The sequence below is a fragment of the Alligator sinensis genome, unplaced genomic scaffold (genome assembly GCF_000455745.1).
Source record: "Alligator sinensis unplaced genomic scaffold, ASM45574v1 scaffold50_1, whole genome shotgun sequence".
NCBI classification, from domain to species: domain Eukaryota; kingdom Metazoa; phylum Chordata; order Crocodylia; family Alligatoridae; genus Alligator; species Alligator sinensis.
Window position 1 is genome coordinate 166,856 of NW_005842059.1, and position 26,164 is coordinate 193,019.

General features: G+C 38.6%; 1 protein-coding gene across 9 annotated transcripts in view; it reads left to right on the forward strand.

Moving 5' to 3' along the window:
* The window catches only part of SLC38A6 (solute carrier family 38 member 6), a 104,816-nt gene that overhangs the window by 279 nt on the left and 78,373 nt on the right, over positions 1-26,164 (forward strand). For all 9 annotated transcript variants that reach the window (XR_003093940.1, XR_003093941.1, XR_003093936.1 and 6 more), the window contains exons 2-6: positions 66-187; positions 838-911; positions 5,080-5,132; positions 8,276-8,315; positions 20,494-20,572. Coding sequence is in view for 2 of the 9 variants with exons in the window: in XM_006023102.3 (XP_006023164.2) it covers positions 66-187; positions 838-911; positions 5,080-5,132; positions 8,276-8,315; positions 20,494-20,572 (368 nt within the window). In the remaining 7 variants the exon portion in view is untranslated. The remainder of the gene's footprint in view (positions 1-65; positions 188-837; positions 912-5,079; positions 5,133-8,275; positions 8,316-20,493; positions 20,573-26,164) is intronic.

Here is a 26,164-nt window from a genome sequence, read left to right on the forward strand (position 1 = left end):
CAGCCGCAGCCTCAGGGCTGACTCGCTTGTTTTTTGCTAACTGGGTGCGTTTGTTCTGTTCGCAGGCGCCCCCGGATCGCGGGAGCTCCTTTGGTTTCGCAGTGTTTAATTTAATGAACGCCATCATGGGAAGCGGGATACTTGGCTTGTCCTATGCCATGGCCAACACGGGGATCATGGGTTTTAGGTAAGTCAACGCCCGGCGAAAGACCGAATGAATTGAAAAAGAAAGAAAAAAGAAAGCTCCCATTGCTGCGTGTAACCTGTTTCCCTGGGTAATTAAGAGCAAACCGAGCTGCGGAGGCTCGTGGGTGGGAGAAACGAGTTATATTGCGTAAGACCTGGATGGCTCGTGCCTTTGCCATTAGCCAGTGAAGCTCTCGGCTCCCGTGTTACGTATCCAAATCCGGCCTGTGCGCGTGGCGACCAGCTTAAATTGCTGTCTCTAGCAATGCATTGGGGTCAGCTCCATTCCCGGTGCTGGGACGCTTCAGGTTGTCCCTCTGATTCCTTCCATAAGCGTCGAGTTTGCTAGTTTATATGTGCACGCATATCCCAGATTTACTATGTGTGTATCTCAGTTGGGGTTTGAAAGGATTAACATAGGTTGCCTTTGCCCTCCGTGGGCAATGTACTCTAACGGAGATAACAATGTGAAGAGTGAGGAAACCGCAAATGCTGAGTAGGCCGGTAACCGTATGAACTATAGTCAGCAGACAGCCACAGAATGAGGAAATCCTGTCTCGTGATAGCTTCTTTCTTGTGAAAAAATCTCTGTTTAAAAAAAAAGGTTTGTATTTCAGAGATTGCCTAAAACGTCAATATTTTGTATTTTAGTATCTTGCTGCTGATTGTTGCCAGCCTTGCTGCTTACTCTGTATTTCTGCTGCTTAATATGTGCATTCAGACAGGTAAGTGAAGAACATGCGCAGAACATTAATTTGTAGTATATTTGTATCTCTTCTACGTGTCAAAGGCGTGACCGTGCAAATTCATTTTTATAACCGTGTCTTCCTATGTGATATAATGCATAATTCACTCAAGCTGCACTATTTTAAGTTTTCATATTCTTCGTTATTTACTTTGTCGTAAAGATGTGCACGTAAACGCAGAGTTGAAGTATTGCCATAAACTCAAAACCACTTGAGATAAAAATTTACATTTTCTGATTATTATGAAAAGTAGAATAGCTTGCAACCTTTCAGTAATCCTGAAATGAAAGGTCCTGTTTCTTTTAGCACTGTTTTTACATCTGTTAGATCGGATCAGTTCAGGAAAAGCAGCCACACAACCTTTTATATATTTATAAATGAAATGTTAGGAGTAACAGTAAACCTTTGATTGCCTGCCTGCATTTGTAATCTACATTTGTTCACTTTGCGTATGGATACCTGTCAGCCTTAGTGACCTTATTGGATCATCATCCACCCCATTGCATTTCGTATGCACTTTTGGTTCTCGTCTTAAAAATGGTCTGATGCTGAATGTCATCTGATTGTGATGCGATAAAGTATTAAATTATCCTAGTTCTAAGCGGTTTATTTAGTAAAGATTTCAAAGAATAACCTCACATTTTCTGCTACCTAATGGTTTTAATTCTTTCTTTTGTAAAACTGTTATTGCAACCTTAAGGTAGTCCCTTTAATCTGTGATCTATATTGTAGCAAGAAGTTTCTGTCTCTAATCATCTGCCTTCTTATCATTCCCATCTGTTCTCTTTTCTTCACCTTAAGGATGGTAGGAAAACTTCTCTTTCCTTATTGCCTTTGTCTTCCATAACTACCTTTGATCACTTGGATGACTGCTTCCTGATTCTGCTCAAGAGACAGCTGCTCCTGTCTTGTATATTTTCAGCAGAGGTAGGGTTATGCTTCTGTAAGATATTATTGACTGCGTGATACTTTTGCACTAAATTGTGGTCATCTTTTTCTCTCTAGTGAGTTAGGGTTACAAGATTTGGGTTACTCAGTAGGTAGCCTAAGAGTAAAAAGTTTTGAAAATTGCCCTTTATTGTGGTAATGGTGATTTTTATTTATATATATATATATATGCGCGACTCTTCATAATCTTTTGATATATTTAAGATTTCTCATGGGAGGTATCCATAAGGTAATAGGACTGGGTTTTAGGTGATGCAAATTTTGTTTACAGGTTGGCGGTAAATTTGCAACAGGCTAGTGGTGAACCTGCAGCTGGCCCCAAGTCTCTCAGCTTTGTCCATTCCCTATCCCTGAAACTGGGTTAATAAAACTTCTTAGTTTCATTAGTTTATAATGCTTTGTATAATGAGTTCAGTGAGCGGATGGAAAAACTCCTATACATGCTAAGTGGTATTATTTTTAGGATGCTGTTAGTAATTATCTTCATGGACAGCCCATTGCAAAGGAAATGCTGGAGGCAAGCCAAATGGATGGGGGGAAGGGAGGAGGAAAAGGCTATTTAAAAAAAAAAAAAAAAGGAAGGAAAAAAGAGAGAAAAATATTTAATGTTGTCAACTTTGAAGATGTAAGCCATCATTATATCCTGGGTCTCCAGATCATCATCTAAGAGTAATGTTACATGTCTAGGCAGCCTTTTTAGTACAGATTGATTTAAGCAAGAAGCACCACCATCATGACATGATGACAGACTTTTCAGTTAGTGATTGTTAATCAGCTAAGGTCTTGTTAGGTTACACTGGCACCAGAAATATGCTTCAGTGCTGCACTAAGTGAAATTTTATTCAAATTCCTTGATTTTAGATTTACCGGCTTCAGTGTTTTCATGTGATTACTCTCGGCTTACACTTACTGTAGTTTGGTCAGCAGTTCTTCTAGAACAAATAAGTAATTTTTCTGTAAGAGAACGTTCCAGGTCTTTTAATAGGAAATTGTTAAGTCTAAAAGGTTATGAAGTTGATCTGCTAGGCTTTTATCTTGGTGAAATCTGTCGAAATCTTTATATATTAGATACCTTTTTCAAAACAACCAACTAAAAAAGAAGAAAAAAAAATTGCAGCAGGCTAGGTTTCATGGCCAGCACGATAATAGGCTAAGACATAGTCCAAAATTAGAAGGAAAGAGGCTTTAGTTTCAATTAACATTAAGCCATGAGTTGGGAAAACATTTTTAATGAATGAAAATCCTAATGTTTGTAGTGTCCATAAGCTATCCATTAAGGCAACATCACATCATGGTCGGATGGGTTGGGGGACAAATGTAGAAAAGAAACGATATACATCTGCCACTTCAGGTAAAGCTTCTCTAATAGTTGCACTATAGACAGAGATTGAGCTGTATTAAGCACAGACATTTTAGTCATCATGTCTGATTTTTTTTTTTTTAGTGATATGTACCCAGGACACTGTGACATTAAGTCTAGTTGCTAGTAGTGACCAAATGGCTTAGCACATAGCCACTGTAGTTTATACCCAGGCTTTGTGTGTTGATCACCAGTTACCATTCTTCAGCATAGTTTATTACCCTTATCTGTTTCGGGGACTAACCTGTCAAAAAGCTGTACATATTCTGCAGGAGTAGAAATGTTTGAGCTGCTTCTACATCTTATGTAATGTCTAACGAATGTATTCATCAGCCTTGCTAGTATTGTAATGATCGGTTTAACCTCCCGCATGATAACTGGATGATTTCCATTCAGGGTTTCAGAAATCAAGTATTTTTGATGACTTCTCTTGTGTTTAAACCAATTCAGTTTATTATTTTGCACTTTATATTTTCAAATCAAACGCATGTTTATATTTTTGAAAAATTAAGAATGCCACGCTGTTCACGGGACTTCATTTCTAGCACAGGTAAAGAGTTAATACTTTAATCAGAAACTCTGAACTCTTGCATAAGCTTTCTTTTCTCTTTCTGTTGATGATTTGTTCGTTCCTTTCCCATGAGTATTTATTACATATTTGTTCCTGCAGCAGTAGAAAGAACCCCTTCACAAGTATAGTGACTAGTTGGCCCTTTAGAATAATCTGTATTTCAAATGATCAAATGCCGTGTAAAGATATGAACAGGTAACAATACAGAATAGAACATAACAGGTCAGGTTTCTTACGCTACTGCAGAACATGAATAACTCCAATGCCGACGGAGCGCATTTACACTGAGAGCAGACTGGCCCATCTTATTTTAGCATAAATGTTGATGGCAGTATTAGAGAGGTGTATCTAAAACACAGGGCTTCTCAGAAGAATGAGCATTAGTTATTTTCTGTTGTACATTACACTGATCTTGCTGGACTTGGAGCTTTACAGGCGGATAAGATTCTGCTTCTGTCTTGAGACCGTCACAATCCGAGGCTGCAGTCCTGTAGTCTGATCCATGTGGGTTTATTCTTAATGGAAGCAGATGTCACCTGTCATTGTTTTTGTGCCACCATCAAACAAAAATGCTATGGGGGCACAAAGCGAAAGCAAAAAGACGTCCGTACCCTTTGTCAGGCTGCAGTGTGGTTGCAATCAAAGGTAGCAATAACTTGTGCTGTTTTATTGCAGTGGGCATCTATTTGCTTTATGATGAAAGAGTGAGGACAGCCCAGAGCTGCCTGCACTCTCCAGCTGCCCCGGGCAGGAAGGAAGACAAGTATTAGAACAATACATTTATGTAGTTTTAAGCCGGACATTTTTTTTTAACCTCTGAATTCTTGAAACTGGTTGAACACCCAGCAGCAGCAGGCTGCACATTCATGTCACCTGAATAGAAAGAAGTTTACACTTTTTTTGAAAACACTTGAATTTCTGGTAGCAAAATGCAGAGCAACGGTGCAAAAACTGTTTTGTTCCAAATGAACCCTTTTTGGAGTTTCCAGCAAATGACTAGAGGTTGTTTTCAGTTGAAACCCAAGCTACATATAGGATCCTTTAATATAAATCAGGGGATTACCTATGAAGGTGGTCATAAGTGCAGATCTTACTGTGTACCACGTTCCATTGCAAATGTTCTTGCAGATCCTTGATACTGCAAGGTGCAGCTCTCCTGGAGGCAGGGCTTCATAAATGGAAATTATAAGATACTATAGTTTTCTTTTTCTAGGGAAGAGAACCTGATATTAATAACAAAGTGGATTTTTCTTTTCTTCTTTTAACAGCTGTCACTTCTTACGAAGATCTTGGCCTCTTTGCATTTGGGTCACCCGGGAAGGTAACATTTTTATATATTGTCCATCTAGCTCTTTGTTTTTATTATAACTCTGAGAAATGCTTTGTTGATGCATAATTGCCATTCAGGAAACAGAAATGGACCAAAAATTTAGTTCATCTTAGAACAGCTGTCCTTAGTGATGGTGGCTTATTCTGTCTAAATGTGAAGAAATCTTTGTTATTGTCTGGTTTTGTGCTATTTTCTAGATACAGCACTGGTATTTGTCACTCCACACCAGTTTGCATTACCGACAAATCCGCTTAATACACCGCTCCTAGTGTTATATGCCGACATTCAGATTCTTTACATTATTACCCCATAACCTGTTTAGAGACCCTTCCAGTAATTTATCACAGTGCTTTCATCCTTAGTAAGAAAACTTAGTTAAGTGTAAATGCTAGATGTAAGGTGAATATTTATAATTCAATCAGACAGAATGTAAGACGTGTACCATTAATGTAATGATCACTTCAGAAAAATAATAGTTATTCTTGAGAATCCATCCTAAAGGCTCTTTTTGGAACCAGAGTAAAAATGTGCTACTTCCATAACGATTAATGGATGGCTTATTGGTAGCATTTGCTTAATAACTAGCTTTGTCCAATGGTGTGTACAGTACATGCAAAAAAAAAATGCTAGTAGTGGTAATATGTGTTTCTTTGGGGGTTTGTGTGTTCAATGAGGGTGGGGGTCAGGGAGGAAGCTTATTAAATATTTACACATTTTGCATTACTATGAATACATTTTCAGTGGAGTGACAGTGAAAGCAGGGCTGTAACAAGTTGAAATAAAGTTGTCTGATTTACAAAAATTGTTAATGATATTTTGCCTCTAAAATGATTTTCTGGAAGTTGACCAAAAAAAAACCCCAACAGAAGCATGCATATAGGGAAGTAGTTTAATTGGCTATACTCTGATCTTTTTTTGGGGTGTAACTAGGATTCAGATCTGACTCATTATTGTGTATAACTTCCGTTAGCATTAACAAGCAGATGATGACTCTAGTCTTTGGACATCAACGTCAGTTGATCAAAATGAAGATAAAATCGATTACCTCAACTAGCAGCAAAGCTTGGTAGTAACAAAATATGAGATTGATATTTGCATTGTTCTGCCCATTCTACATGTGTTAAACATGAGGTATCAGAACCAGAAATGTAGGGCTTGAAAGGACCTCAAAAGGTCATTTAGTATCTTGTCCTACTTCGAGACCAGGATTAAGTCTTACCTAGACTATCCTGAAAGATGTTCGTCTAAACTATTCTTAAAAACCTACAAGACAGGAAATTTCATAACCTCTTTAAGTCGCCTGGGCCACTAGCTAACATATAGGACAATTATAACTATCCTTATAATTAGGAAGGTCTTTTTTTAGTGTAGGATGTAATCAAAATCTTTGGTGCAAGCAAAGCCAGGTTCTTCTTGTCCCGATCTCCCTTTTCTACCCCATTGTCAATGAGAACAATCGATCACCATCTTTTTTTATAACAACCTTTCCCACATAGGAAAACTGTGTCCCCCCTCTGTGTACTGTTTCCTAGACTAAACAAACTTAATTCCTTCCAACTTTCCTTCTGAGGCATATAAACTAAACCTTCTTTGCTTGTTCTGTGCTGGGTTCTCTCTAATTTCTGTACATCTTTCTTACAGTCGGGGACACAAAGCAGAATGATGTACTTTACCTGTCGCCTCCCCAGTGCCAAGTATCGTGGAATAATTATTTCCTGGGTTTTACACAGTGCTCCTGTCGGTGCTTCCTAGAATGAGATTTGACTCTCTTGCAGCAACCTCATATTATAGATTTGTATTCAGTTAGTGGTGCACTACAACCCCAAGCTCCTTTCCTGCAGTGCTGTTACTTATTTTGTATTTGTGTATTTGATTGCTCTTTCCTAAGTAGCGCTTTACACTTACGTTAACCTTATTCCGTTGATTTCGGACTCTATCTCCAATTCCCCGCAACTCATTTTGAATCGCATTCCTGTTCTCCAACAAGCTCATAACCTGTGTCAGCTTGCTGTCATTTGCGGTGTCTATAAATATGTTCTCCATTCTGTCATACAAGTCCTTAATGAACAGCTGTGAAGTTGCCCATAAGGTGGGTGTACGTCAACATTATTTCTCTAATTTTGCTTATGAAAACACATGTTTTCTGCTATTGGATATTTTGCTGCTGGGAAGCTCAAGTTTTTATGGGAGCTGGACATGTATCACCCTTGCCTTGGCAAGTAGCAAGATTTCCATGCTGCTTAAAAACATCTAATAAATACCATCTTGTGGGGTTTTTTACTCAGTTTAGTTGTGACATAATATTAGTTTCCACTACTTATGACACATTACAACCAGAAGTTAATTTTTTTAAGTACCTGACAAGTAGGAATTCCAGCTTTGAAGTGCTATGTAGATGCGGGTCAGAATTTTTAATCAGAGGTGTCTACAGCATTTTAGCTTTTATATATTTTTTTCTATCTTGGTTTTCCCTTAGTGTCCATCAGCGCAGTGTTTATATGCTATTTTTTGTGTGGGAACAAATGTAACCATGGCCCCAAACAATGAGTAATACATTTTGGAATTAAAGTGAAAGGAAACCAAGATGCCAGTCGGAGAAACTTGATTTGAGAAAATCCTTTTTTTTTCCCCTGACCTGTGAAAGTCGGTTACACTCTGGTTCAATACAAATGCTTTTATGGTCAGCAAATTTACAAATCTGATTCAGAGGACGCTTCCTAACTGTTTAAAGATTGTGTGAAGTTCAGAACTATCGCTGTGATCGTTTGTGGGCTTTGGGATGGGCAGGTAATACATAAAACTTTCCCTTCAGAGGTGAATGGCAATTTGGTCAAATAAAACTCAATTATATCATCAGTGTTTTTTAAAGGCGAGCCATCTGCAGAGCAGACTTCTTGGTGTAACAACTCTGTCATCTCAAATGTGGTATGTCTCAGTAGAGCTTCTTTGCTTTTATACATTAGTTTCTGTGTGCTAAACCACAGTCATGAATCAGAAGACAACTTTCTTTCAGTTCCAGTTATCACTTCTGCATCTGTTTTTGGTCAAGATGATCAGTATCTTATGACTGATATAGGCAGAAGTTCTGTTTTTCCTTTTCCTTACCCTTGCTAACGAAATAATTTATTTTATAGGTTCTTGTGGCCAGTACAATAATCATCCAGAATATTGGAGGTAAGAAATTTCACATTCAGATTGCAGTGGAGTGTGTGTGTGTATTTTGGAGCTGTGTATACACAGAGGGCAAATTGTAAGTGAAAAAATACATGAGAGGGGCTGACAGAGGAAATCTAAGGTTACAGTTTTTGCTAGCTCAAGGACTGTAGTAGGTGTGCTTTTTCACATCCTATGTTCTTTATTTGTTAGGCATGTGATGCATATCACCATTGAGGTGTAGCCTTTGCCTTTCATTACTGGGAGACTAGAATTTTGTGTGTACTAAATTCATGATAGTTTCCTTTGTTCAACATTTTGTCTTCAGTGTGTGTGTGTGTGTATACAAATGTGTGTTATCTTTCACAAAATAACTTTTTTCATTGTAATTTGTTTTATCATCAGCCAGTCTAGCTCTATCGTTCTTTTAACCAAGCTCCATAGTACAATCCTTAATAATAATACGATTCCTCTTGATAAGAAGCCACCAGCAACATAACTTTAAGCATCTAAAACGCTGTTAATGTCTAGCCTATAAGAAAAGTAGTTGTGTCCACCACAGTATTAGGAGAAGAATTAAAAACCAGAGTATTAAAAACTAAATAAATAAAAACAGGTTGCTTTATAAGAAAGAGGTAGAGGAGATTGACTGGACTTCTGTTTAATGCTAACATTTAAACTTGGCAGTATCCTGGATTTTTTTTTCCTCCTGGATGAAAACAGGAAATGAGTTGAAAGCAAACCAGAGAGTAGGAGAAAGGGTGTGGATAGTCATTTAATAGTGACTAAGAGAAACAATGTTCCAGTGCCTGTCAATAGGCCAGGCACTCTTCTAATCGCTACAAATAGACCTGGGACTAGACCAAGTAAGTGTTTTTACAATTACATTAGTAGCTTTCCTTGTACAAAACCTTCAAATAGTGGAAACATATTAATTTAAATGGCTATAAAAACGATGCTGTTCATTTCAGACAGGAATGAACACATTAATTCCAAAGTTTAAAGATTATTTATCCATTCAGGTTTTACAGGACTTTATGTAGCAATGAACACATTTTTTAATTTCCTTTCACATTCAAGTGGACCTCTAAATAAACATTGTTAGACAAGGAGGGAATACAAAGGGAAGGTTCATGCAACACTGGGATCCAGTACAAGACTATGTGGTCAAAGGAAATTTGAATCTTATTTCTTCCTCATAACAGTTCATAACCTTCTCTGTGTGTCAGTTTTAATAGAACTCAGTTTTGTAACCCTAGAGGCCCATGCTGTTGCATGTTGGATATTATCAAACGACTTATTCCATCTTTTGTTGTGGACTTACTTCTCTGCCAGGAACCTGACCCTGGTTTGCCAAGAATTTCATTTCTGTTTAACTTAGTTAATTCAAGAAGCAGCTTTCACAATTGGAAAATATTCTTTCAAGTGTTTAAAATGCCCATCACTTTGATGGAAACTTCCAAATCCTCTGTGTTTTGGCTCTCTGGATTTCAGTGGGAAGATCCTTTGTGCAGGAGTAATGCAGGTATTTTGCTCATTCCAAACATTGACTTCCTCGCAAAGATTAACCCATTTCAAACACGCTTGGGGAAAGTTACCAAACTGAACACATGCAGCGTTGTTAATCAATGCCTCCGCATCCACGCAGAAATATTCTGCCTTGTCCCCGAGTGGGGTGGAAAGTGTGGCCTTCATAGCACCTTGCACCATTCTGGGCACCCTGTGGATGCTTCATGCAGAATGGGGTAAATCGAGGGGAGTAATGATTTGTCTATCCAGGACAGAAGATGCAGACCATCTGGATTTCCATGTGGAAACACTGCTCCCAGCTGTGTTAACTCTCCCTAGATCCTGTTACTTCTACAGTTCAGCCTCCGGGGGCCTGGCCAGTAGCAGCATGGTTCTTGGAAAGCATGTTGTTAAGGGAAAGCTGGGAGCTGGAGCAGCAGTGTGGTATCAGGAGCCCCTAGTGCAGACAGCTCTCCTGTGACCTGAGAAATTCCCAGGATGTTGGGGTATTAGGAGACCCTTCCCCATTGAAGCTGTATCTGCCATCAAGCCCTTGACCCTTGAGGAAGCAAACAAGATGCGAGAAGTTTTCTAGCCTCTTTCTCCCCTTCCATGAGTTTCTTGATGGGAGAGGTCAAGTCTTAGTTTAGTTTGCCCTGGAATGGGTGCCACTGGATTTAGCAATGCAGCATTTGCATTGAGCCTCGCCTCGCCTCGCCAGTACAATTAAGTATTCCTTTCCTTTTGTTCCTTTGCATCCATCTGGAGGAACCAGCCGGGCCATGCCCCTTCGGCAGACTTCCAAGCTCTGTCAACATCTTTAATTTCAGAGCAAGGCTAAAAATAAAATCGTTTTCTCTGATTACCTCCTCCATCATCAAAGCTGGATACATTGCATCATATGGTATCTCATTACAAAAAAGATGGGAGGGCAGCAGATAATGAATGATGGTTTGAGATAAAATAAGCCACTTTACTGGGGTTATTCTCACAGTCATAATGCATTCTAGGCATTTCATTATCTCTAAGAATAACTATAATGTATAAATATGATTTACATTTGGCTTTTTTGGGATATTTTAAATAAACTTGTTTAAAAGGATGTCTTGAATGTTTTGGGGTTTTTTTCATAGTTTTTTTTTCTCATGGTTTTATTAAAAAAAAGTGAAAGTGGATTTATTTTTAGTATCTTAACTTCACACATTCAATGACTCTTCAATGCAGGGGTGCTAATTTTCCTAATGTATGAAGATGCATTTAAACAGTGTCACATAGTTTTAAGGACAGCCATAAGAAAAATAGATAGTGTGTCAAATTTGGGGTCTGCTTTGGAAAGCGTCCTTCTTTTTTATCATCTTTTTGACAAATTATCAGACTCTTGGGGATTCAACGGTGACTTTTAGGCTTTATCACCTTGTTTAATATTTTTAAATACAATGGTTTCATCTGTTGTTGCACAGAGGCAAAAAAAATCAACATTCAAGCGGGGGGGTTGCTTTTATTTGAAATTCTGTAGTGTGCGCCACATATTCAAGCAGTGCTAATTGAATAGTCCATCAAAGTATCCAAAGATAGGTATGGATCTGAAAAATTGGCATTAACATTATTATGTCCTAGTTATTTTTAAGACTACAAGATTTAAAAAGTGAAACCAGTCAACATTATTTGTGTATTCTGGTCATTTTGAAACAGGTGTATTTTAAATGTTCTTTAAAATAAAATTAAAAAATCCTACAGCCTAATAGTTTGTAACATATTTTTACTTTATAAAGTGATATAAGCATCCCAAATATAGAACGTCGAAAACAACGGCAAAATTAACCTAGCCTTCCCTACAGCAAAATTCAAGTATTACTATAAATGAGATCAACAGTTAGTAATCTTTTAAGGCTGCAGGCTAGATTGGCTTAATTTGTGTCCGAGATAGCCAGGGGGGACTCTAGGACCTCAGTCACCACCACTGCTTGTCCTCGCAGTGGTGCAGGGAAGTGACAAAGGCCCCCACCACTGAAGGCTGCCAAAGCTGTATGTCCATGGTCTAGATCAAATAGCTTTGTGGGCTGCATCCAGTCCACGGACTGTAGGTTGCCAATCCCTGATATAGATGATCTGCTCTAGTAACTTTAGTACAACATGTTCACATGAATCTGATATCTTTGTTAATTCTACTTGTCAGTCTTTTATGACTTAAAGACTTCTCTACACCTCTTTGCATATGCTTTGCATTGCACCTCTTTGCATATGCTCTTTGTTTACTCACATAAACGCTATATTGCATAAGTTTGCAAAATGAACCCCTAGCAATGCAGTTGCCAGTTTACTTCTTTCCAGATCATCATTTTGCTGCATTCATCCAGGTCCCTTCCCTTCTTCCGCCTGTGCATGGAGTGCTCTCTAGGTGTGCAGCTTGGGCTTGTAGTACAGAAGGCAGTCTTGAAAGATCTTTTAAGCTGTTTCTTATTTATGCATCCCCAACTTCTGAGAGCCCTGTCCATACAGTTGTAGGCCTGCATAAATGCAGGATTGCTGTTGGGGGGTGACGGGTTGGGGAGACAATTGTGAAAGATTCTGAGACTTTTTTTTAGAGTTCAAGGCTATATTCATTTTCTCATGTAACCTTCTCCAGGAACAACCAGAGCTGGAGGGCATCCCTAATATTCTTTCTGGATAGCAGTGGATGGCTTGCTGTGGGTCAAAGCCATCCCTCTACATCCTGTAAATTCCTTAGGTCCTAAAGGATCTGACAGGTTTGTGGGTGATTTCCATAGATGTCTTCCATGTGGGATGAGGGAATTCTCCAAGAAAATCTTTAGGGAGATTTCCTAGTAAAATGTCCCTCTTGTTGATTTGAGAAGAGAGTGTCAGTGGGGATATGACAGCATATATAATGATGAAGTTGGAGAACAAATTATTTTAGCAAGACTAGTGGAAAATGGAGACATGCAATAAAATATTGCATAAGAGCAGCTCACAGGCCGTTGCCAACACCAACAAATCCTCAGTGTTTGAGGTCTAAAGAAGGAATTATGTGGGGAGAGTTTTATGGCATATTTCTCCTGGCTATAGACTGGCATTAGCCGAAGGTCATTGCTTAGGGAGCTGGAACTGGTCACACAGGTCAAGGGAACTTTGAAATAGAGACGTAAATCGGAAATGTAGGGAGTATGAATGTAAGAATCCAGAATTTATTAGCAGCTGGAATAAAACACAGCAGTAAAGCATTGGTGGTCTCTGAAAGGATTTTCTTGCCATAGCAAAAGACCGAGATACTTCAAAGATGACTTGTTAGGTTATCAGAAGTGGTTTATCTGTTTGCTTGTTGTATCTCGATCTCTCCCTGTCTCTCCATCTCTCTCCTTCTGCCTACAAATGCGTACATACATAAAGGCAGACAAGGTTCCTTGGGTGAATTTGATATCTAAACCCCTACATACATAAAGAATCTTCATTTTACAAGGATTAGCAAGCTCCATTGCAAAAGCAGCTCAGTTAATTGATCATTTCTCTAATTGGTGCTTCCACAAGTTTGTTGAAGGCTTGTCCTGCAGCCAGCTGGTTCTCCAGAGGTGCAGAACGCTTTTCTGACTTCGAAAGCATCAAACGTAATTTCCAGTCTGGTTCCTACTGAAAGCAAGCACAGACTGCTGAACACCAACAAATACAGGGGAAAGGAAACCCAGTGCTGGAGGAATGCTGGTTGTGTTTTGCATTCAGCAGTGCTAGCTTCATCTCGGGCTACTCTGGGCTGTTTGCGTACTACATATATATTTTTAAACAGAAATACCAAGACTAGCTGTGAATTCTCTAGCGTAGCATTTTAGTCTGTGAATCTGGTCAACAAAATGAACACCACATGAGAATTCTCCGCTATATCCCATGCATAGCAAATTTCCAAAAACGTAAGCAAATACCTGAACCACTTGCAAATATTAACCTTCTGTTTTCTTGCAGATTATTATTATGATTATTATTATTTGCAGTTTCAGCAGTCTGCGTTTTCTAGACTCTGCGTTTATATGTATCGAGACTTACTGCAGGAAATTTTCTATGTTAGAGACACTTGTTTACAGGTTATTTTTGATCTTTGCCCCCTCTTATCAGCAGAGGTGAAGCATCTCTATTACAGATAGAACATTCCCAAGCCGTGTTCGTGCAACACCATCTACTGGTCAATCGGAGTACAGCGCTAATAGACTTCTGTTCCCCCCCACCAATTAACTAGCTTTGGCTGTGGACAGGCTTAGGAAGAGAGAACCCTTTTAAGCAGCACTTGTTTTTACATTTACTTTTTGAACCATTTTAAAAACCATGTTTTTACATTTTGTTTTTGAACCAAGACATTAGGCTTCCCCAAATTCTCTCAAATTGGGGAAGAAAGTATTTATAACAATGTTGTATGCTTTACATGGTTAACCACTTTATCTCCCCAGATGAGCTTGTAGGAAGTAGAGCTGGTGCAAACCTATGTATAAAAATATCTAGAAAGCTACCAAGGTAATTAACTTGTGCTGAAGTTGAAGAAGTATATTTTAGAGCATAGAGTAAAATATCCAGATTTCAGGATAGTCTCTTTTTTTTTTTTTTCCTGCTTTGCAGGTCCTTTATTCTTCTTAAAGTATCTTAAAACATTTCACAATTAAATGGTTATCTTGATTAAAGTTGTAATCCTAGAGGAATGCAAGTGTGGCAAAACCAGTGAGAAAAATCAAGAGTTCCTCTGAGTCTCTCTGGGCAAAGTAGGTGCTCTTCAAACACATTTAAAATGAATGGCCCCACAGAGTGGAAAGGCAAACATAGTGCATCTCTGTTAAGGACTGAATGGTTAATCCTTTAAGAAGTTACTGCACCTCCCCTGAGCGCAGAAAATCTAATTCTGTTCTTAAACAAACTTGAATGCTCATGTCCTTGCAATGCAGTTTGTGTTTGCCCTGAAAGCCTAATTATCCTTATCCTTATTGTTTTAAACTGAGGATTTCCAGTGCAGAGCTGCTTTAATTAAGGGCAGGTTTGTCAACTCCCATACTAATTTAACAATTGATGGCTGTTAAAACCAATTAAGCTGTGTTTTCATAATGCAGTGAATAGTTGTTGGGTGACTTTTTAGCATTCTAAGGAGTGTTAAAGTGTTGAAGAAAAGTACTACTTACATCTGTGTGCAGTCTAAATATATTTAGGGCTTGCTTTCATTGGGAACTTATTTAATTTATACTGGCGTAGTTAAATCAATAAAGTTATACCTGTATACTTCCTCTATGTAGTCATTCGTGTTGCAGAATACAAAGCAGCCTTAAATAGAAACTAAATGTAAAAAGGCTTTCTTACACTACAGTGAATGACTGATTTGCACAGGGAGTTTTAATATACCTACAGTGGCTTGAGTTATTCTATCATATATCAGTTTAAATTTCCAGCTTGGAGAAGATCTATTTTTAATACTGCACTTTTTCAATACAACTACATGAAAATGATTATTTGTAAACCTTTGTTAAAATATATTGCTTTTGTAATTATCTAGAGACTGGAGGAACTTCTAACACTTGGTTTAGATGCTGGTTTTGAACGTGTGTTTAAAAACAAAATACCCAGGGCAATAGTTAGGGTAGAGCCCCGTGCTACATAGCTTTACTGCTGCTGGTAGCTGAGCTGGCTTACCCAGGCAAGCTCTGAACATCCTTCCCCAGCACTATGATCTGCCAGTTATATATATCCTGAAAATTGAAACAAAAAATACTGCTGTAGAGAGGCTATGGAGTCTGAGAGCTCAAGTAGGATGATGGCTTTTGGTCACGTTCATGCTTCATTTTTTTGTGCTTTTTCTGTTCCTAGTTTATTTGGGGGTTTTTTTTCCCCAGTATTATTTTGAATTACAGTACCTCTGTTTAATGTTCCTGTAATGTTTCCATCCCTCATCCTCCTCTGCCCATCCCACCCTGCGAATCCCCATCAAAGAAAACTAACCTGCTAAAAATTGAGCGCTGTGGATTTGTCTTCTTTTCTTCATTCTTGACGTCCGCCTCTAGATTTCACCTTATTTAAGAGAACACTTTCTCTTCTCTAGGGCAGGACAGACGACAGGTAAAATGACCTCGTTACTAGCAGAAGGAGACATAAGTTCAAATGAATTTGTCATATGAAGCTGCTAGGAAAGGTCCCATTACAGCTGATTAATCCAGCTCGGTTTCTGCCTGCCCAGCGAGAGGTAATGCGTGTTCTGACCTAGTGCAACTTCTCACTAGTGTGCGGTTTTTTCCTGTTAGTTTTTAACCTTTCTTGATGATTTGAAAGAACTTTTGTGCTTGGGTTGTTTTATGCAAGGAAATAAAGTACTTATTTCTTCTTCCTTCCTCTGGCCTGTTTCTGAGGAATTGGCCTGGTGCTCCCCAGTTCCACAAGATCACTCAGTCCTCCATCTGCCACTCAGTCCTCCGCTTTCTCCGTTTCGATACGGCATCAAAGTCTGCTTATGGATTTTTCACAAAGTCCATTTTCTTCTCCCCCTCCTATAGTATAAAGTTTGGGAAACACTTTAGGATCCTTTTCTTCAGGGGGAATTTATTAGTGCAGGGTATCTTTAAGCAAAGTGTAATATGCTCAACTGATCTGGCAGATCAAGACGAGCCTCGCATAAAAAAGTTCTTCTCAACCACGGGAGGCTTTTCAAGAATGTATCGCCAGTTTTGATATAAGGAAAGCGTTAACTATGTTAATTGCTAAAGATTCCTTCTGAGGATGAATACACCATCTCCTGTGTCATTGCTTTGGACTTTGGCAACGAATCCATGTCTGTGGCTAGGATGTTGAGGAAAACTTCAGTTAAGAGTTATGGGAACCAAAAAACAAAGCCGTTTAGTTGGCATAATGTAGTGCCATTAATATAGCAGCCATAGGCTTTTCCCCTTTTCACTCTTTCAGATGATGTTTCTTTCAGATCTGGATCCACATAGTCAACGACCGAGTATTAATGTGCAATAGATAACCCCAAATAATGCATTTCTTCAAGATACATCTGTAGTGAATCCCAGCTCGTGGTGGTATTATGGGTTACTATGTAATCATGAACGCCTAAGGCAAAGTAGCCTGATTGAAAATGAAAATCATTCCTTTTTGAACAAGGTAGCCAACATCAGGGTTTCATCATGTATAAAATGATCTGTATTTTGATGAGCACGGTCAACTGCTGCTCTCATGAACATGGTAACTCTACTGGACAAGGTGATGGATAATAATTTTATTCCTGGTAAAACATTATATTACAGCATTTCCAGGAGTGAGCTTATTGCAAAGTTCAACTTTCAATAGTCCACATTGAGCCAGTTCTTAATACAGACAAAAAATGTTTTAAAGATTATTACGGTTGCAAAGACAAGCACTCAAAAAAATCAGGCAAAGCATGAAATTAAGGTTGCCTTTCAACTGTAGTTCCAGCAATACAATGCATTTTAAATTTGTTCCTTAGCATCCCTGCCTCATTCAGTACATGGAATAAACTGTACATGAAGCAGGGAGAGAGCGGATGTTGTTTGCACATATTTAATCCACTGAGCTGAGCGCCACGATACCAGAACTCAGTGCCACCACTCGCTCGAATTCTGGCCGAGACTGCTGGAATTGCAGGCAAACGAGGGCTGCATTATAGTTGCATGTGCAAATATATTTCTGGTATTTGCTTTTTTTTTTTTTTTTTTTTTTTTTTAATGCTTGACTTCATGTTCATGACTGTCCTCTTCCCCTCCTTATACATGCAGACCACCAAGGACAGGGAGTATTTCATTTTTAGCAATCTAACTTGGTGCATTTGTGGCTGCATCTGACGTTGCAGAGATCACAGCATTCCTTGCTTAAGACCAGATATACCTGTTTGATTCTGTTCAACATGCAGGCACCAGGGAGAAGGAAAAAAATAAACTTTTGTATTTATTTTCTTACTTAGCTGGAAAAAAGAAAGAGTTGATGCAAATTATTCTACTGCTGTATCTCTTCTCAGGGGAGCACTTTCCAATTTTTGTTTGAATAAAATTGTATCTTTTTTTAAAAATCTAAATGAATTTTTCCAAGCCATGAAGTGATCATGGTCTTTATTTTATCCATATTGTGTAATATTCTGGAAGCAGCTGTTCTTTAGGTAGAAGCATACTTGTAGTTTTGAAAAAAGAAGCTAAAGTTTAATCTCTTAAACTCTGAATACAGCATGGCATCTCATACTGTTTGCTCAGGAGTTGCTCAAAGAATTAGTATTCATTTTCTTTGTGTCTAGGAAGGGGGGGGAAGAAGGAAAAAAAAAAGGAGACACCAAACTAGAAAAGGACTACTAAAAACTTTTTATTTCTGTGAGTTTGCCCATGGAAATTGTATACACAAACAGAGAGGAAGAAATAATCATTCATACAAATGTTTAACATGTGCGAATTTCTTGTTGCATGATTGGTTCCCTCCTTTTGGAGTTAAATTCAGTGAAATAGGACTCCTATTTTGGAAAAGAGAGTAAGCGCACAACAAAGGATAAATGATCAAATGATTGGCTAGAGGCTATTAGGAATGCATGGGAAATGTGACAGATCACGTATTAGCAGGACATTTGATCTCAAAATAAATTTGAAGCCTTTTACAGCTGAAGTTGGCAAAAAAAAAATTAAGAATTATTGTAAGGAGATACCTGGAACTTCAGAACTGTATTGATGCACTGAATTGCATTAAAAAAAAAAAAGCAAGAAAGGTTTTAGGAAGGAAAATGATTCATTTTAATATAAAAGAAGCTTTCATGTGTTCACTTCAGGTTTTTTTTTAATCTGTCTTTGAAATGATCCATGCAAGCATTTATAGGCCAGCATCAGTAATACTGACCACTTAAAAATTGCATTCAGTTGTTCGTATGCCTATACTACATCTAATTTCTGTAATAAGAGTAAATTTGAGGGCACCAAATAAAATGTCACCCCAGACCTAAAAAACAGCCATGTGTCAACAGGGAAACACAGACCTGGATTGGAAAAATCTGAGCTTTTTAATGTAAAGAAGTGAATATTTCCTTATTTAGTGACCTAGCAACTGTTTTTAATTTAACCTTGCTGTAGGTACATGTCACTTTGTATTAATGCAATTCGCTTTCTTTATAGAGATCACATTCCTTCTCAGAATATAACATTAACTGTTTCCGTGCTTCAGCTTGTGTGTTTGCTAAACTTTAAAAGATTGGAATAATCCTTTTTAACCTAATTTTAAAACCATCTTTTAGAAGCTTATATTTAATTTGACCTTTAAATTGATCTCTAAAAAAAAATCTGAGTATGTAGTATCCTGGAATAAAACTTTAATCCTATTAGATACAGTAAACTTTTTCTTCAGTTTTTAAACAGCTAAAATGTTGTATGCAAAATGAAGGATGGTGGGTAACTATGGTAATTTTTTTGGTATGGGTTTAAGCTAGCTAGAGAACTTGGTGATTTGTTGAATAAATATCTTTTGAACTTTGAATTATGCATAGACATTTATTGTCCGTTTCACAGCAATATATAAATCGCTGTCCTTTTCTAGAGGAGGAAAATATTATAAAGGATAATATTTGATGCAAGCAGGATTGGTAAGCTGGTCAACTGACTGGTTAAATATTGTCAGTTGACCAGTCAATTAACTGCATATTTTTGACTGGTCAAAGATTATAGCAATTTAACCAAAAAAACCCTACATTTTCTAGTTTACTTGACAGAAATAAGATTTTAAAATTTTTAACACATTTCTTAATAGAAAATTTGTGCTTTTTCTGTGTATTAGCAATTTTTTTTACAATTTTTGACTGATATTTGACCAGTCAGTTGACCAAACTATTTGACCAGTCAAATACCCAACCTTAGATACAAGTAATAGTGAAAAAGTTGTAAGAGTACTTACTTTTAATCCAAGACCAAAAAAGCGACAGGTGAGCATGCTTTAATAATCAAGAGCTGGTGGATATTTTTTAAAAATATATTAACAGAATGATAAAGGCATAAATATAGGTCATAGCTCCCATATTACTAGCAGCTAATGGAGATTTTTCTTTGGTAAAAAAACTAGGCAGTTTATTTGATGCAGGTGGAACAGTATATATGTTATAATGACAACTTTTGAAGTCCTCCTTGGCAACACACTTTTTCCACTAATTATGTTTTAATATCACTTCGTGAAATTTCTATGAATCCAGTATTTGCCCAAGTCGCTGCAACGGATGGAGAAGTTAGTGCAATAAGAATGAACTTAGAAATCCAAGCATTTTACTTTGAATATTTTCAAAATAGTAGAACATCATCACTGCTGGTATCTTAGTAGTTACACAAGGAGGGGAAGGAGTGTTACAGCATTGCAATCTGCCACCACATTGTAGATCATGTTTAAGAGGCGAAGCTTAGCAAGATTTCCTTATTCTTCTGGTGTAATTTCTACATCTTGTCTCATTCAGCCTTTCTATTGTACACTTCTATTAAATGCTCTCATAGGAGTATAGTCTGTTTGGCTGCGCTAGCTAACACCAGTACCTGGCATGTGGATTTGCAGATATATCTAAAGGAAGTATATGAAAAAAGTATTAATTCCTTCAGTGGTGCCACAGAGTCTAAGTAGAGATGTTCCATCCACAGCCAGTCTGGTTGAGCCGTGCTAATTATAATTTCAAGATGCCAGTATTCCAATACTAAATCTGTTCCACTTCCGTTCACAGCTATGTCGTCTTATCTTTTAATTGTTAAATCTGAACTGCCCGGTACAATTGCAGGGTTCTTAAGTGGAGAAGAAAGCGGGTAAGGAAAAAAATATTTCAAATGTTTTATTATCTAATGGGGAAAATGCAGTTCCCGTAAAGATTGCTAAGCCCTGCTGCAAGGTGTGGGCATGGGTACCAACACTTCCCTTTGATTTCACGTGCTAAGAAAGAAGTGATTTATAGTTGTGCCTGGAACGCAGGATGCAGTTAGCATGTGTAAGTGTTCTGCAGTTCACAAATGCATACAGAGCCTGATTTTCTTTTTCTTTCAGCAGTTTCCTTTCCTACACTTTTAAAAGTTAAAGGTAAAACCCTATCCAAAAAAAATGCCTGTCCCCTGAGAACTGAGCTTGAAAAACGAAGGAAAGGGGGCAAAAAAACCGCACAAACTGCTGTCATGTTATCGCGTTGCATATTTTTAAACCACAATACAAAAACGGCAGGCATTCAAGTTTAAATATTTTGTTGTCTTGCTCCAGTAATTGGACTTGTCTTGGGAAACATGCCAGGTTTCCAGACTTGGTTTATAATTCCTCCATTTGGCTTCCAGTAAAGAAATTATGCTTTTAGTTCAGATGTATAGCAGTATGTAAAATTAGTGGTCTTCAGATCTATATCAGAACCACTGCAAGAGTGCTGTGGCTGAACTAGCTAAGAAAAACATTTCAGCTTTAGCACTGGAATATCTTACTTTGGCTGTTACAAGCTGCCATCATTTATGACAGTGTGTTTTAGTTGTTAGCTGTCTTTTCAAACTGCCATTTTTATAGATTTTGAATTCAAATTTTTTTCTCTGGGCTTAAATTTGAGGCTGTTACAGTATGCACATTTGTGATTTACTATATTGTTTTTATGGATGCACTTTGTCTGATATTAGCTTTAAAAAAGTTATAGTGTTTCAGATATTTTTAACTAACGCTTTTTTTGCTTGCAATAAAAGCTGCTGTCATTTTGATGAGGGACAGAAGTTACACATAAACCAGTATAAGGGATTGGAAACCGATTCAAATCCGTAACACAACAGAAGCTCAGTGTATATAAACTGCTTTCAAAATGGCTAAAACAGTATAACATAAACCTGATGGATATAGTATCAGACTTAACACACAGTCTAGCAGCATCCCAGAATGCTTTGCACCTCCCCCTCCCACAGTGTGGGCGGGCCAACTTTGGCCCAAGCTGTCTGCTCAAACCAAGCAGGGAGGTGTGCTCTAGCACCCCTCGGCTTCTGGCCTGGGCAACTGCAGGCCTGTGGCTGCATTTTCAGGATCAAAAGTGAACGTCTGTTCACTTGCTTATCAGTTCAATCTGTGCAGCTTAGACTAACCTGCAGAGATTGAATCAATTCAGCCTTGGACTTTTTGACTGTCTGTACTTAGCCCTTAAGATGGATCAGAGTTACTGTTATTACATGGGGAGGTTTAAGCCTTTTCTGATTGTGCTTTTAATTTGGTAAGTTTTTGTAGTAAGCTGAAAAGCCATGGTGGCCTCGAGTGGCCTCACTTTGAGCCATGGTGGCCTCAAGTGTCTGAAGAGTTTATAGGTTACATTTTATCAAAATCTTTTCCCAAATTTTGTCTGGCTTGAGAACCCAATTATTGACTTGACTTTTAAATAGTGGTGGCTCTATTCATGTGAAGTGACTTTTTCAGCAAAAATTCAGAAGAAGGAATACGGGAACTTTTTTTTAGATGTATATGCCACCGTTTCCCAACAGGCTCAGGGCAGCTTACAATAAAAGAGGGGAAAAAAACATAGAAATTGAATAAACTATTAAAATAGGAACAATCAACCCACCCAGCTACAAGGTTCCCCATGCCCCCCCAAGCTGAGAAGTCATCCACCCCATCCCAACCACTACCCTGCCTCTCACCTAGGAGAGAGTTTCTCCCCACTCCACCCAGCCCACCATCTGTTTCCAACTTCCGGTCAATACCTCCAGAAAAGATGATGATTCCCTTCTACCCATATTCCCTGCCACCTCGACTCATTCCCATGGCCCTACCTCACATGCAAGGGAGTCCTTCGATGTCCTTACTGTCCCTTCCCAGCTGTAGCCTCCCTCTCAAAGGGGAGAGGGGGCTTGCAGCTCTCTGCAGAATCTATTAATTATCCCCTTCCCTACAAAGAAAACTTGTTCAGTTGAAAAAGAAAAAAAGCCCACACGCTCCTTCACCCTCTCTCTTAGCCAAAGGGTAAGGCAAAAGCACTCCTTTGAGCATTCCTCTTCGGTGGTGCCTGCCCGCGATCCCTTGTAAAGCCACAGACTAGTGAAAACCTCCTTTGCTGCCTGTCTGGCTCCACTTGTCTACTCAGCCTTCCAGCCCTTCCCCTGCTCTTGGCCCCCAGAAGTGGGTTAATAACAACTTTCATAGTAAGTTAATAATAATTATGCATTCAACAATAGAAGCTTAAAAACCTTCTCCATTGAGAATGGGGTCTCATTCTGGGCACTTCATAAGTGTAGATGTTATAGTGACACAGTCCCTGCCTCAGCATCACGTGGTCCAAAAGAGTTGACATTCTACCTACCTAATGAAGAGTCAGCCGATCTTTATTGGTTGTGCAGTGAATCTGTCAAATTTTCAAAATAAGGATACTAACAAAATAATGTATTTTTCCCTCAAACAGTGTAAGGACTTTTTTTAGCATTTAGGCCTAGTTCAGTTCCCACTGAAGTTTTTTGATCGTCAAGTTTTTGATCGCAACATTATGGTCATGATCCAACTCCCCAAATCTATAGAGGCAGTCCTCGAACTTACGACACAATTGGTTCCTGAAAACTGCATCTTAAGTCAAAACGCAACTCAGACCCAATTTTCCCATAGGAAACAATGTTATAAATGGGGGATTGGTTCCTGAACCAGGGCCTAATGCCTTAATTTCACCAAAAAAATCCCAGAATTTTTTACTCAAATCAATTATAGATGAGTAATATAGCTACATTAATGCATTTATGTTGTAAATAGCAATCGTATTGATTTGGAAGGACTTCTTTGAGGTGACTTTGAGGAATTTTTTAAGGTTCTTGGCTGGAGTCTTCTCAGGAGTCCTGGCTGCAGGTTTTTCTGGAGTCTTGTCTGTTTTCTTAAAGAAAGTGTCCAAGGGAATTTGGACAGATGTTCTCCAGGGGGATGGGCGGTGCAGTGAACTTGTTTGCTGGCGTGGTGTCGTGTTGGATCAGGCATTGTAAAGTCAAAACTGACATCAGAAAGTCAAAACAGGATGTCAATTTATAAATGTCGTAAGTGCGAAATGGTGTAACTCAAAACATTGTAAGTCAAGGATTGCCTGCACTCAGCTTATGACAAATAATTAAAAACTACCTTTTAAGGAATTCCATAAGTGCGTAAGTCAGGCCAAGATATTCCTTCCTTTCTTGCGTGTATCAAAATGGGAGCCTGATCACTTCACCTTTTAACTTGCATAGCCTACTATTTCTTGAAGCCCCATGAAGTAGCCAGAATCTTGAATATTTTTTTCCTTTTGTATTTGACACAACCCTGGTGTATAACTGTTTGATTAGTATTTTTTTTTTAAATCGCAGAAAATAATTTAATACAGAAAATATGTAATAAAATATCTAATCTGAAGAGCATAGATAGGCAAGGGACATAAAAATTGTGTATGCTGATTTAAGGAATTCTACTAGACAGTTTATTTCCAGATGTGGTTACATGACAGTTTTGTTTCTGTTAGGTCAGTTTGGTATATGATACCCTTTCATCTGGCGCATAGTTTTTCTTGAACTGCAGATACTTTAACAAACTGACACTTTTGAAATATCATTATCTGCAAAAAAAAAAAAAAAAAAAAAAATATTTTATATTCCTATGTAGGTCATAAATATGCATGCATGTATTTAGATCACGCATATATGCAGACAGAATTATGTCATAATGATAATGTAAAATCTGCAGGATCAGAGCCAGTGTTTACAACATACCTTAATGTCTTTCCTATGGTAATAAAATGCAACATAAATATTTGTAAATTGAATTGTTTCAGTCAGTTTGCATAAGAAGAGTTCTAAATATTTTTTATTTTTGCATAAGAAGAATTCTAAAGATTTTGTCGCTTAAAATAAAGGCTGTGTTAAAATGTTGTAATTTGTGAGCTTTCTGTTAACATTTAATGATCCTGTCAGGATGATCTGATTGGTGCAATTTAGTTGTCTTGCCCATGTGTGGTATAATTGATAAAGACTGAAAGTAAAGTCCTAATTTAGAACATATGAATCTCTCTTGTCCTGTTGTATTCAGGAATGAAATTAAGCAATTCATAAATCTGTCTGTTTTTAGTTAAAATATAGGGTGAGCACATTGATACGGCTAAGGATTTATACGCCACATTTCATATTTGAAATAGTTTTTATAATGTAGGGTTAAAATAAAATATCAAAGCAGTTTTAAAGGGAATCTTAAACTGTTCTTGGATAGAGAGAATTAACTTTTTAATACTTTATGGAAAAAACTGATGCCCGGTTACAAAAGTGGTAGATGTTCCATTGAATTTTATTAAAAATAGACTTCTATATTCCAAGCTAAAGACGTTTAATAACCTTTTTTTTTTAATAGTTTCTTTTCCCTGATTAACGTTTTGCATGTTACAGTTCTGTTTTATGGGGTTTCCTATTTCTGTTTTTTCAAAAATGTCTTTTGCCAAATATACTGTTGACTAGTATATGGTACCTAAAAATAGTTTTGTCCTGTTGCTCTTCTAGCTCATTGATTAGTTATGGGAACTTTGGATTTGTTACCTGTTGGTCTAGACAGTCATGTGACTTCCAGTACACGTGGTACCTCTGCTTTATCAGAGGTGTTTCAACTAATATTTGAAGAATATGATTGCTTATTCTCCTCCCGCTTTTAAAATTCACAGCCACCCTGTAGGGATCAAAATTATGAAAAGCATGAAAGTAAGATTGTGTGAAAGTAATGCTAATATAATAAGACTTAGCACTTCCGTCTGTCTGTCTGTAATGCTCTGGGTCAACTGCACATGTGCGGCCCGGAGCCTTAGGACAGACAGAAGGATGGGGGCGGGGCCAGGACCAGGCTGTGCTCCTTGCTGTCAGGTGCGGGGACCGGCTGTTTGAGGGGTGTAAAATGTGACTGTCAGGGGGGCATGTGTGGCACACAGCTGTACGGGGGGACCCGTGGCACTCCACTGCAGGTTGCCTCAAGGGGAGTGGGCAGGGGGGCACAGGCAGTGCCCATTGGCTGCAGCACGTGGCCACAGGGCAGGGCGCATCCCCCTGCCTGCTCCTTGGGGCACCCTGCAACCACGTACCACAATCCCATGCCGGGAGCACCAAAACATGGGAGGGACGTGGCACGTGGCCACAGGGTGCCACATGAAGAGCGGGCATGAGGGGCGTGCACTGCCCTATGGCTGGATGCTGCAGCCAACGGGCGCTGCCTGCTCCCCTCAGGGGCTGCCCCCCCCCTCCTGCTCCACACCCCCTCCACAGCTCGTAGCTGGTGAGCGCTCCCCACGCAGGGGGAGGGGCATGGCTACAGGGTGCCACAAGGGCAGTGGGCAGAGGAGTGTAGACAGCGCCTGCCAGATGCAGCATGCGGCCGTGGGGCAGGGCATGTCCCCCATGTACCCTCCTTGTGCAGCACCC